Source organism: Mustelus asterias, chromosome 19, assembly GCF_964213995.1.
Source record: "Mustelus asterias chromosome 19, sMusAst1.hap1.1, whole genome shotgun sequence".
In the NCBI taxonomy this organism is placed as follows: Eukaryota; Metazoa; Chordata; class Chondrichthyes; order Carcharhiniformes; family Triakidae; genus Mustelus; species Mustelus asterias.
The window spans coordinates 17,580,045-17,593,335 of NC_135819.1; the positions used below are offsets into that span (position 1 = coordinate 17,580,045).

General features: G+C 46.9%; 1 protein-coding gene across 1 annotated transcript in view; it reads right to left on the bottom strand.

Annotated features, from left to right (window-relative positions):
• Positions 1 to 9,401: 9,401 nt before the first annotated feature.
• LOC144507537 (uncharacterized) overlaps positions 9,402 to 13,291 on the bottom strand; it is a 32,287-nt gene continuing 28,397 nt past the window's right edge. The window contains exon 4 of the mRNA XM_078234673.1: positions 9,402 to 9,598. Coding sequence (XP_078090799.1) covers positions 9,567 to 9,598 — 32 coding nt within the window. The 3' untranslated portion in view covers positions 9,402 to 9,566. The remainder of the gene's footprint in view (positions 9,599 to 13,291) is intronic.

Genomic DNA, 13,291 nt, shown 5'->3' on the forward strand with positions numbered 1-13,291 from the left:
AGGGGGTGTAGGAGTAGAGTTAAGAGAGAAATCAGGAGGGCAAAAAGGGGACACGAGATTGTTTTGGCAGATAAGACAAAGGAGAATCCAAAGAGCTTCTACAAATACATAAAGGGCAAAAGAGTAACAAGGGAGAGAGTAGGGCCTCTTAAGGATCAACAAGGTCATCTATGTGTGGATCCACAAGAGATGGGTGAGATCCTAAATGAATATTTCACATCCGTATTTACTGTTGAGAAAAGCATGGATGTTAGGGAACTTGGAGAAATAAATAGTGATGTCTTGAGGAGTGTACATATTACAGAGAAGGAGGTGCTGGAAGTCTTAAAGCGCATCAAGGTAGATGAATCCCCGGGACCTGATGAAGTGTATCCCAGAACATTGTGGGAGGCGAGGGAGGAAATTGCACATCCCCTAGCCGAGATATTTGAATCATCGATAGTCACGGGTGAGGTGCCTGAAGATTGGAGAGTGGCAAATGTTGTGCCTTTGTTTAAAAAGGGGTGCAGGGAAAAGCATGGGAACTACAGGCCAGTGAGCCTCACATCTGTAGTGGGTAAATTGTTGGAAGGTATTTTGAGAGACAGGATCTACAGGCATTTAGAGACGCAAGGACTGATTAGGGACAGTCAGCATGGCTTTGTGAGTGGAAAATCATGTCTCACAAATTTGATTGGGTTTTTTGAAGGGGTAACCAAGAAGGTAGATGAGGGCAGTGTAGTTGAAGTTGTCTACATGGACTTTAGCAAGGCCTTTGACAAGGTACCGCATGGCAGATTGTTGCATAAGGTTAAATCTCACGGCATCCAGGGTGAGGTATCTAAATGGATACAAAATTTGGCTTCTTCACAGAAGCCAGAGGGTGGTTGTAGAGGGTTGTTTTTCAAACTGGAGGCCTGTGACCAGCAGTATGGTGTGGAGATGCCGGCGTTGGACTGGGGTAAACACAGTAAGAAGTCTAACAACACCAGGTTAAAATCCAACAGGTTTATTTGGTAGCAAAAGCCACTAGCTTTCGGAACAGGCTGTCCCTTCGTCAGGTGGGTGGGAGTTCTGATTACAAACAGGGCACAAAGACACAAACTCAATTTGAAACTTGATGCACACCAGCAGTGTGCCTCAGGGATCAGTGCTGGGTCCACTGTTATTTGTCATTTATATCAATGATTTGGATGAGAATATAGGGGGCATGGTTAGTAAGTTTGCAGATGACACTAAGATTGGTGGCATTGTGGACAGTGAAGAAAGTTATCTCCAATTGCAACAGGATCTTGATCAATTGGGCCAGTGGGCTGACGAATGGCAGATGGAGTTTAATTTAGACAAATGCGAGGTGATGCATTTTGGTCGATTGAACCAGGGCAGGACTTATTCAGTTAATGGTAGGGCGTTGGGGAGAGTGACAGAACAAAGAGATTGAGGGGTACATGTTCATAGCTCCTTGAAAGTGGAGTCACAGATGGACAGAGTGGTGAAGAAGGCATTCGGCATGCTTGGTTTTATTGGTCAGAACATTGAATACAGGAGTTGGAATGTCTGGTTGAAGCTGTACAAGACATTGGTAAGGCCACACTTGGAATACTGTGTGCAATTCTGGTCACCCTATTATAGAAAGGATATTATTAAACTAGAAAGAGTGCAGAAAAGATTTACTAGGATGCTGACGGGACTTGATAGATTGAGTTATAAGGAGAGGCTGGATAGACTGGGACGTTTTTCTCTGGAGCATAGAAGGCTGAGGGGTGATCTTATAGAGGTCTATAAAATAATGAGAGGCACAGATCAGCTAGATAGTCAATATCTTTTCCCAAAGGTAGGGGAGTCTAAAGCTAGAGGGCATAGGTTTAAGGTGAGAGGGGAGAGATACAAAAGTGTTCAGAGGGGCAATTTTTTCACAGAGGGTGGTAGGTGTCTGGAACAAGCTGCCAGAGGTAGTAGGAGAGGCGGGTACAATTTTGTCTTTTAAAAAGCATTTAGATAGTTACATGGGTAAGATGGGTACAGAGGGATTTGGGCCAAATGCGGGCAATTGGGATTAGTTTAGGGGTTTTAAAAAAATGGGTGGCATGGACAAGTTGGGCCGAAGGGCCTGTTTCCATGCTGTAAATCTCTATGACTCTATCTGGGAGGACTCTCCTTGGTTCTCAGCCTGCTGGGCATAGTTGGCTCTGGGATAACTATGATTTTGTGGCCGGCACCTGGTCCAGATGTTTTTTCAGGATGGCTTCATCCAAGCATACTCTGTAGGATACAGGCCCCATCCTCGACTCAACCATTCCAGGCAACCATGCAGGATAATTGGGCTTCTTGTTGTTTTTCCTTTTCCCCTCTCCCCCAGGTTGTGGAATAGCAAACATAATCTGGTGCAGAGTCGTCTGCCCATGAGCAATTCTGCGGGTGCTATTCCTGTAGTAGCCTGGGGGGTTGTCCTATAGTCAAATCCCCAATGGGAGGGCTTGATGTCCATTGCTGCTGGTGGCTTTTGGACATTTTGGCTTTCCTCAGATTCGCCGTGCTCAACTACCACCAAACATACCATGGCCATTGGCAGAATTCAATCCTGAATACTGCCAATGGCCATGGCATGTTTGGAATACTAAATAAATTAATGTCACAAATAAAAAATAAATCACTTCAGTAACCTTTTCTTACTATTCCTTTGTGGGTGTAGTCATTGCTGCCACCATCTATTCTTTTGGATTTGACTCGGGGTGGGGGTGGGTGGGGGGGATGATTTTGCACTCTCATTTTCATCAGGCAGGAAGGGCGACAGGAGCAGAACATCTCGCGAGAATGTCGCAATCACTTCTCAGGCCGACAGAAAAGCCGAACACGGTTGTGTCTGCGCTTGGCCAGTTCAAGGTCAGGAACATAATCTCCATGTAATTGCATATAATTATCAGGCCTCTACACTTGATTCATCCCTTCCCATAAGAAAGTCCACTCATGTCGAAGTGACGGCAGACTGGTGTGAATCATGACTGGTTTTCCATGGCATTCACCTGATGGGCACATCTCCCAGAGGAGCTCAGGTGAGTGCATTGCTCAGTGGGGAAAGGGACATGCCTGGGCACTATCCAGGCACTGCCCTGACTCTGCCAGGCACTGGACCAGGCACTGCCCTAATACTGCCATTAGGACCACTATTTGGGCATTGCACAGGCGTTGCCCCAGCACAGTGGGTGTGGTGGTGTGCGGGGGCCATTGTGCCATCATGCAAGCCGCCCTTTTCGGTTTTTCTCATGGAAGTCTGGGACAATATAGCAGAGAAAGCTGTTGTTGATGCCAATGGCTTCAATGCAACTCAAGGGCAATTCAGGATGGGCAACAAATACTGGTCAAACCAGCTCTGTGCACAACCCATAAATTAATTTTTAAAAATTACCCTGAGGAACTAAGGAGCGATGTCCTGGAACTGAGGTGGTGATGACCTCCAACTATCACCACCATCTTTCTTTGTGACAGGTATGGCTCTAATCAGCAGAGGGTTTTGTCCCTGATTCCCACTGACTTCAGTTTTGCAAGGGTCCTTGATGCCACACTTGGTCAAATTATGCCCTGGTGTGAAGGGCAGTCACTCTCACCTCATCTCTGGAACTCAGCTCATTTGTCTGTTTTGAAATCAAGACTGTGATGATGTCATTAGCTGAATGACCCTGGTGGAACCCAAATAGAGCAACTGTGGGTAAGGTATCGCTAAGTAAATGCTATTGTTGATGACCCTTTCCATCACTTTACTGATGATCGAGTACAGACATGGGATGTATTTAACCGGATTGAATTTGTCCTGCTTTTTGGGTAAAGGGCACACCTGGGCAATTTTCCAAATTGCCGAGTAGATGTCAGAGTTGTAGCTGTACTGGAGCTGATTGGCTAGGGGCACAATTATGATACTTTTCTCCACCCTCCCCTTCCCACAAATTCCCACCGCACAAATCCACTCTGTACCCACCCCCACGTGCATCTCCCTCACTACAAATCTACATCATATCTTCTGCGCCTTTTTACTCCTTAACGGAGCAGAGGCCACAGATAAATTCTTTCTATCAGGTAGACTTTTGGGCCAAACTCTCCAGTTGTTGCCAGGTATAGTCCTCAGCTCTCCGCTGCTTTCTGTATCCCGCCTCCAATTGTTCCTGGGTATGCCTTGCTTTCTCATTCCTTGTGGGTTCCATGTGATAGCTGTGTAACGTTGTTCTGTGACTTCCTCATTAGAATGATATCAGATCCACAAGAATGAAAGCTATAAAAGATTATTGACCACTCAGGAATATCACGGAATATCAGTGTGCAGAGGACATTGAAAATCTGCAAAGGGATGTAGATAGTTTGAGTGAATGGGCAATGGTCTGGCAGATGGAGTACAATGTTGGTAAATGTGAAGTTAAAAATTACAGCATGCTGCTGTGCAGAGGGACCTGGGTGTCCATGTACATGGATCACAAAAAATGGTTTGCAGGTGCAGCAGGTAATTAAGAAGGCAAATGGAATTTTGTCCTTCATTGCTAGAGGGATGGAGTTTAAAAACAAGGTAGTTATGCTGCAGCTGTAAAAGGTGCTGGTGAGGCCACACCTGGAGTACTGTGTACAGTTTTGGTCTCCTTACTTGAGAAAGGACATACTGGCACTGGAGGGGGTGCAGAGGAGATTCACTAGGTTGATTCCAGAGTTGAGAAGGTTGCCTTGTGAGGAGAGACTGAGTAGACTGGGATTATACTCATTGGAACTTAGAAGAATGAGGGGGGGATCTTATAGAAACATATAGTTTATGAAGGGAATGGATAAGATAGAAGCAGGGAGGTTCTTTCCACTGGTGGGTGAAACTAGAACTCGGGGGCATAGCCTCAAAATAAGGGGGAGCAGATTTAGGACTGAGTTGAGGAGGAACGTCTTCACCCAAAGGGTTGTGAATCTGTGGAATTCCCTGCCCAGTGAAGCAGTTGAGTCCACCTCGTTGAATATTTTTAAGGCAAAGATAGATTTTTGAACAGTAAAGGAATTAAGGGTTATAGTGAACGGGCGGGTAAGTGGAGCTGGGTCCATGAGAAGATCAGCCATGATCTTATTGAATGGTGGAGCAGACCCGAGAGGCCAGATGGCCTACTCCTGCTCCTAATTCTTATGTTTAACTACATGAGGAATAAATTCCCATAAGAAAGTCCACTCATGTCGAAGTGACGGCAGACTGGTGTGAATCATGACTGGTTTTCCATGGCATGCACCTGATGGGCACATCTCCCAGAGGAGCTCAGGTGAGTGCATTGCTCAGTGGGGAAAGGGACATGCCTGGGCACTATCCAGGCACTGCCCTGACTCTGCCAGGCACTGGACCAGGCACTGCCCTAATACTGCCATTAGGACCACTATTTGGGCATTGCACAGGCGTTGCCCCAGCACAGTGGGTGTGGTGGTGTGCGGGGGCCATTGTGCCATCATGCAAGCCGCCCTTTTCGGTTTTTCTCATGGAAGTCTGGGACAATATAGCAGAGAAAGCTGTTGTTGATGCCAATGGCTTCAATGCTGCTTTTTCTGCCCACTATCGGCCTTTGATGATGTAAGAACCTTGCCAAGGCTAGTCTTCCTTCACCATAATCCTTTGTTTACAAACCACAAAAGATGCGGTTTACAAACAGACCGCATCTGCGGCTTACAGCACACAAGTCCAAGCCCAGGAGCCTAATGAACACTGGTCTGGGGTGAGGCAGTGGGTGTTAAGCCCCCTCTGCTCATTTCCCATTGGGCGAGTTTCCGCTCGCTCAGGAAGCCCATAGGGAGATCTATCGATGATCTCTTGTGTCCTTCGTGGCCACCATAATAGCCGATAGTTGGGAAAAATCAGCCATTGGTTTCTTACCCAACACAAGAGCTTGCTGGAGGTCATGGTCTTTTATTCAAAAGGCCTTCATTAATATCACAAACTATTTACAAGGCTATAAGAGATCAGGACATACCTACAGCTCCTCTCCAAGGTGTTTCTCACTTACCGTCTCTCAGTAAATGTCATCACTGTGACATAGTTTACTATTAAGGGAGGCAGTGACATAGTGGTATTGTCACTGGACTAGTAACCCAGGGGAATATGCTCAGAAGGCAGGTTCAAATCCCACCATGACAGATGGCACAATAAAAATTTCAATAAAAATCTGGAATTACAAGTTTAATAGTGAGCATGAAACTATTGCTAATTGTCATAAAATGGCTTTTAGGGAAGGAGATCTGCCATCCTAACCTGGTGTGGCCTACATGTGATTCCAGACCCACAGTAATGTGGTTGACTCTTAACTGACCTCTGAAATGGCCTCGCAAACCATTCAACTCAAGGGCAATTCAGGATGGGCAACAAATACTGGTCAAACCAGCTCTGTGCACAACCCATAAATTAATTTTTAAAAATTACCCTGAGGAACTAAGGAGCGATGTCCTGGAACTGAGGTGGTGATGACCTCCAACCATCACCACCATCTTTCTTTGTGACAGGTATGGCTCTAATCAGCAGAGGGTTTTGCCCCTGATTCCCACTGACTTCAGTTTTGCAAGGGTCCTTGATGCCACACTTGGTCAAATTATGCCCTGGTGTGAAGGGCAGTCACTCTCACCTCATCTCTGGAACTCAGCTCATTTGTCTGTTTTGAAATCAAGACTGTGATGATGTCATGAGCTGAATGACCCTGGTGGAACCCAAATGGAGCAACAGTGGGTAAGGTATCGCTAAGTAATTGCTATTGTTGATGACCCTTTCCATCACTTTACTGATGATCGAGTACAGACATGGGATGTATTTAACCGGATTGAATTTGTCCTGCTTTTTGGGTAAAGGGCACACCTGGGCAATTTTCCAAATTGCCGAGTAGATGTCAGAGTTGTAGCTGTACTGGAGCTGATTGGCTAGGGGCACAATTATGATACTTTTCTCCACCCTCCCCTTCCCACAAATTCCCACCGCACAAATCCACTCTGTACCCACTCCCACGTGCATCTCCCTCACTACAAATCTACATCATATCTTCTGAGCCTTTTTACTCCTTAACGGAGCAGAGGCCACAGATAAATTCTTTCTATCAGGTAGACTTTTGGGCCAAACTCTTCAGTTGTTGCCAGGTATAGTCCTCAGCTCTCCGCTGCTTTCCTGTATCCCGCCTCCAGTTGTTCCTTGGTCTGCCTTGCTTTCTCATTCCTTGTGGGTTCCATGTGATAGCTGTGTAACGTTGTTCTGTGACTTCCTCATTAGAATGATATCAGATCCACAAGAATGAAAGCTATAAAAGATTATTGACCACTCAGGAATATCACGGAATATCAGTGTGCAGAGGACATTGAAAGTCTGCAAAGGGATGTAGATAGTTTGAGTGAATGGGCAATGGTCTGGCAGATGGAGTACAATGTTGGTAAATGTGAAGTTAAAAATTACAGCATGCTGCTGTGCAGAGGGACCTGGGTGTCCATGTACATGGATCACAAAAAATGGTTTGCAGGTGCAGCAGGTAATTAAGAAGGCAAATGGAATTTTGTCCTTCATTGCTAGAGGGATGGAGTTTAAAAACAAGGTAGTTATGCTGCAGCTGTAAAAGGTGCTGGTGAGGCCACACCTGGAGTACTGTGTACAGTTTTGGTCTCCTTACTTGAGAAAGGACATACTGGCACTGGAGGGGGTGCAGAGGAGATTCACTAGGTTGATTCCAGAGTTGAGAAGGTTGCCTTGTGAGGAGAGACTGAGTAGACTGGGATTATACTCATTGGAACTTAGAAGAATGAGGGGGGGATCTTATAGAAACATATAGTTTATGAAGGGAATGGATAAGATAGAAGCAGGGAGGTTCTTTCCACTGGTGGGTGAAACTAGAACTCGGGGGCATAGCCTCAAAATAAGGGGGAGCAGATTTAGGACTGAGTTGAGGAGGAACGTCTTCACCCAAAGGGTTGTGAATCTGTGGAATTCCCTGCCCAGTGAAGCAGTTGAGTCCACCTCGTTGAATATTTTTGAGGCAAAGATAGATTTTTGAACAGTAAAGGAATTAAGGGTTATAGTGAGCGGGCGGGTAAGTGGAGCTGAGTCCATGAGAAGATCAGCCATGATCTTATTGAATGGTGGAGCAGACCCGAGAGGCCAGATGGCCTACTCCTGCTCCTAATTCTTATGTTTAACTACATGAGTTTGCTGAATCAATGAGGAATAAATTCCGACCACACTTGGCCCAGGTCAATTTACTGCTCAGAAATAAATCCAGATTTCTAGATTCGGCATCTGAGGTCTGGATAGTCAAATTTAGTATTAAAAATCAATCACTTTTATTCTGTCGGCGGCGGCACAGTAGCACAGTGGTTAGCACTGCTGCTTCACAGCTCCAGAGACCTGGGTTCGATTCCCGGCTTGGGTCACTGTCTGTGTGGAGTTTGCACATTCTCCTCGTGTCTGCATGGGTTTCCTCCGGGTGCTCCGGTTTCCTCCCACAGTCCAAAGATGTGCGGGTTAGGTTGATTGGCCAGGTTAAAAATTGCCCCTTAAAGTCCTGAGATATGTAGGTTAGAGGGATTAGTGGGTAAATATGTGGGGGTAGGGTCTGGGTGGGATTGTGGTCGGTGCAGACTCGATGGGCCGAATGGCCTCCTTCTGCACTGTAGAGTTTCTATGATTTCTATGACTTTTATTCTGTGTTCGTTGTAACAAGGTCAATGATTCCATTTTTAATTATAACATCTGGCTTCTGTAAGCATCTTATTTCTGTTAGATTTCTTTATTAATCATAGATTGATTTGTATTTTTAAAAGTTATAAAACAGATTATCAAGAAATGCACCTTCATTAAGTTATAATAGGTGAACTAATGTAACAGACAATTATTATTGAAAAGGGATGGATCTATATTTTTAAATTAATGCTGCATAAAGCTAGATTTTTTGGAAAAAGGCAGAGCAAGCAGAAAACATGTAAAAGGAAGAAATTCCTTTCCAATGTTAATATGCTGTCAAAACCCAGAAGAATAAAACACATTGTTTAATCTGACTAAGATTAGTTCATAATCTCACCTTCTTTAACACAGTTCCCAACGCTTTCCGTTTCCTTCCTCCCTCCCATACCCATCCCCCTATGTTTCCCCGCCCCCTCACACAATTTCATTCACCTCCTCTTTGTCTCTTCAAGTCGTATTTTACCCCATTCTTTTCTCCTCCCCTCCTCAACTGGTTCCCTCTTCCCTGCTCAACTCTTCCCCTAACCTCTCTCCTTCCTACCACACTCCCTCTTCACACCCACCCTTTCCTTTATCCTCGCCCCTCTTTCACCCACCCTTTTGCCCTTCCTATATCAAATTACCACCCTCCCTTCCCTCCTTTTCCTTACTACTTGTACGACCTCTTCCCTCCCCATTTCACAGACCCTTTTCCCCTTTTCTTTCATCTTTTCTCACTTTGATGTTCCCATTTCCTGCAGCACCTTCAACAAAATAACTTCTAGTTAATTAGCAACACATGGAAATGAAGGTCGTTCACATATCCATCGAAAGTTGGATGTGCAAGGTGCTTCATTCCATTTTCCATCCAATTTTGCTTCAACACAATGCTCATTGTTCTTCACATTATTTGGCTCTCCAGGTGCCCAAAACCTGCAATATTGAGATTGGAAAGAAAATCAACAAGGAATCAGAGAAATTTGATTTTTTTATCACTTCAGGAGCATTGAGGGATTATTGTTAGAATGACAGTATGATGGTGAGCTGAGACAGGATGAAGTTTCTCAGGCACGTTTAGATGAAACTGATGGACAAGGAATCTCCATGTAAGGTCACAAAGACTTGTAAAAATTCAGATCTGAACATACGTGTTGGTTTTGAGTTGTTAACGCTCTTGCCAAAAAGACAGATGGCTCACGTTGCACTCCAGAGACTTGAGTACATAACCAAGGCTGACACCCGCTTGCAGTGTTAGAAGGAAGGGGTGCTATCTTTTGAATGAAATGTTAAATCAAGATGCCATCAACCCTCTCAGATGGATGTAAAAGTTCCCATGGCAATTTGGGTTGGAGTTCTCCCTTGTATGCATAATATTGGTGCCATTGTTAAGACTGCCTTTCCACCTCTGTAACAACACCCAATTTCACTCCTGCCTCAGCTCATCAGCTTTAATACCCTCAAGAAAGCCTTCGTTACCTCCAAGCATGACTGTTCCATATCACACCTGGCTGGCTTCTCACATTCTGCCCTACGTAAACTTGTTTCATCCAAAACTGCAATTTCTCAATTTGCCCCAAGCCCCATCTATCCACCAGGCCTGTGCTCAATGACCTACACTGGGTCCTGAAGAAGTAACACTTTGATTTAATTCCTGAATTTGATTTCATCATAACTTCATCCCTACCTATCTCTGTAATCTCCTCTGGGCCCACAACCCTCTGGGATATCTGCACACATCTAATTCTGGTCAATTGACCATTCTTAAATTTAATTGGCTCCGTTATTGGTGGCCAGGCCTTCAACTGCATGGACCTCATTTCTGGGATTGTCTCTGCCACTTTACTATCCTTTCCTCCTGTGAGACACAATTTAAAACTCATCTCTTAAACTTCTAGGCATTTTCCCTAATATCACCTTACGCGGCTCGGAATCAAATTTTGCTTCAAAACATCCCTGTGAAGAGCACTGGAAAGTTTCATCACATTAAAAATGTCTGAGTATTAGTCATTATTTTTGTTGTGGTATTCTGACCAAATAATTGTCGCTCAACCAACATCCAAATTTTGTGGGGGGCATTTCTGTGAGCAAATTAGCTGCCAACATGACATAAGCAACTGTGGGCGGTATTTTACCATTTTTTTGTCTAAGTGCTGGGTGGAGTTGAAACTGGGAGAGTTCCAGATCCTTGTTTTTGGGCACATTTTTAGCCCCCCCGCCCCCATACGCACTCTGGCTGCAAAATTTTGAGTGGCTACGATTCTCGCTGCAGGAGCCTGTGGGCAGAACGCGCCCAAAACCCTGCAGCTCCGATCGGAGCCTCCAACTGTGCATGCGCAAAAACAAAATAATGCAGCTCCACTGCCACATCCCTCCCGCTCTGGATAATGCCTCGCCCTGCCCATCCCCACAGACGTTGGACCCGACCCCCCACATTAGCTACCCCCTTATCCCCCCCCCGTCTTCCCCGCCACCCAGACTGATCGCAGCTTCCCCACCGATCGCAGGCAGAGTGGCAGCGACCCCCCCTCCCATCCAACGTGGACCCATCTGTACATGGCCTCAATCTCACCTGACTCCAATGGATGCATGACACCTGCCTCTCTGTCCCCAATCATAGAGGCACTGATCCACGGCCCCATGCTCCCCCTACCCGCCGCCCCCCCCGCCCCATCCCCCATCAACACACCTGCAAGTGCTCACCTGCCTTCTCCTCAATGCTAACAAGCAAACTGCATTGAACTTGCTGGAATGCTCTGCCAAACTGCCTGCAGTTGATCTGCCCTAACAAGGGGCAGCCCCTTAAAAACCCCAAGGATGGACAGGTAGGCAGTGCAGGGAAAATTGGCAAAGTCAGCGCCCAGATTCACAGAGGGCAACCTCAGCAGGTTACTGAATGCAGCAGAGGTGAGGCGGGGCATCCTCTTCAACCCAGCAGAACGCAGTCCCGGAGGAGGTGATGGCAAAGCAGCCTGGGAGGCAGTTGTCACCTCGGCTAGTGCCATGGGATTGTCCCGCACAACAGTGTAGCAGTGTCGTAAAAAGGTTATCTTCCCCCCCAAATCACCCCACATTCCCTCCACCCCACAGCACCCTGCATGCTTCCAGCCCCTGACCCCCAAGCATGTCCTTCCTCCTCCCTCAAGCGTGCCACTGCGCTTGCCCTCTGAGGGCCAACCCCTGATACTCTACAGGAGTCACAGCATCATTTCTTTCATGGCTCCTTCTGTCCCCACGGGAGAAGAATGTCCATAACACCAGAGAGAGGGCGAAGACAGGGGATGGTGAACCTGACCTCCGGGTCCTCACCCCCTTTGAGGAGCGGGCGCTGGAACTGTCCAGAGAGGAGGACATCCAGGTTATCAGCAACAGCATGGTCGGGCTGGAGTCGAGAAGTGAGCACCTGTCAATCCTCCATCACGTTGAGTCAATTACTCATGTGTGAGGGGCAAGGTTTAAAGGAGATGTACAAGGCATCTATTTACACAAAGGGTGATGGATGCCTGGAACTCGCTGCTGGGGGAGGTAGTGGAAGCAGATACGATAGTGAGGGGCGTCTGGACAAACACATAAATAGGATGGGAATAGAGGGATACGGTCCCCAGAAGGGTAGGGGGTTTTAATTCAGAATGGCAGCATGGTCGCTGCAGGCTTGGAGGCCGAATGGCCTGTTCCTGAGCTGTAATTTTCTTTGTGCTTTGTTCTATGTTCATTGGGGAAATGTCAACCAACTTTCTGGCATCCCAGATTTCTCTCCCTCCCTTGCACTTAACCTTGTGCCCTTGTTGCAGGAGCAGATCTGGAGTCAGCATGGCCATCTGGCATCACAGATCCTACTGCTGCTCCCATCCATCCTGAGACTGACAGCTCCGAAGACTCCTCGGAGGAAGCGGATGAAGGGACCTCCGAGGTGTCAGCTGCCACCTCACAAGTCACCATCCCAGACACTCACATCGGTGGATCCAGTTAGAAGTGAGGCTTCTGGGTCACACTCTGGTGAGCACGACACAACTGATAATGTGCATTACGCAGTGGCTGAGTCATAGCAGGCCACAGCGGAGTCCTAGACGGCCACAGCGGAGTCCCAGACGGCCGCAGCCGAGTCACAGCAGGCCACAGCGGAGTCCCAGACGGCCGCAGCCGAGTCACAGCGGGCCGCAGCCGAGTCCCAGACGGCCGCAGCCGAATCACAGTGGGCCGCAGCCGAGTCCCAGACGGCCGCGGCCGAGTCACAGCGGGCCACAGCTGAGGGACATAGAACATAGAACATAGAACATTACAGCGCAGAACAGGCCCTTCGGCCCACGATGTTGCACCGACCAGTTAAAAAAAAACTGTGACCCTCCAACCTAAACCAATTTCTTTTCGTCCATGAACCTATCTACGGATCTCTTAAACGCCCCCAAACTAGGCGCATTTACAACTGATGCTGGCAGGGCATTCCAATCCCTCACCACCCTCTGGGTAAAGAACCTACCCCTGACATCGGTTCTATAACTACCCCCCCTCAATTTAAAGCCATGCCCCCTCGTGCTGGATTTCTCCATCAGAGGAAAAAGGCTATCACTATCCACCCTATCTAAACCTCTAATCATCTTATATGTTTCAATAAGATCCCCTCTTAGCCGC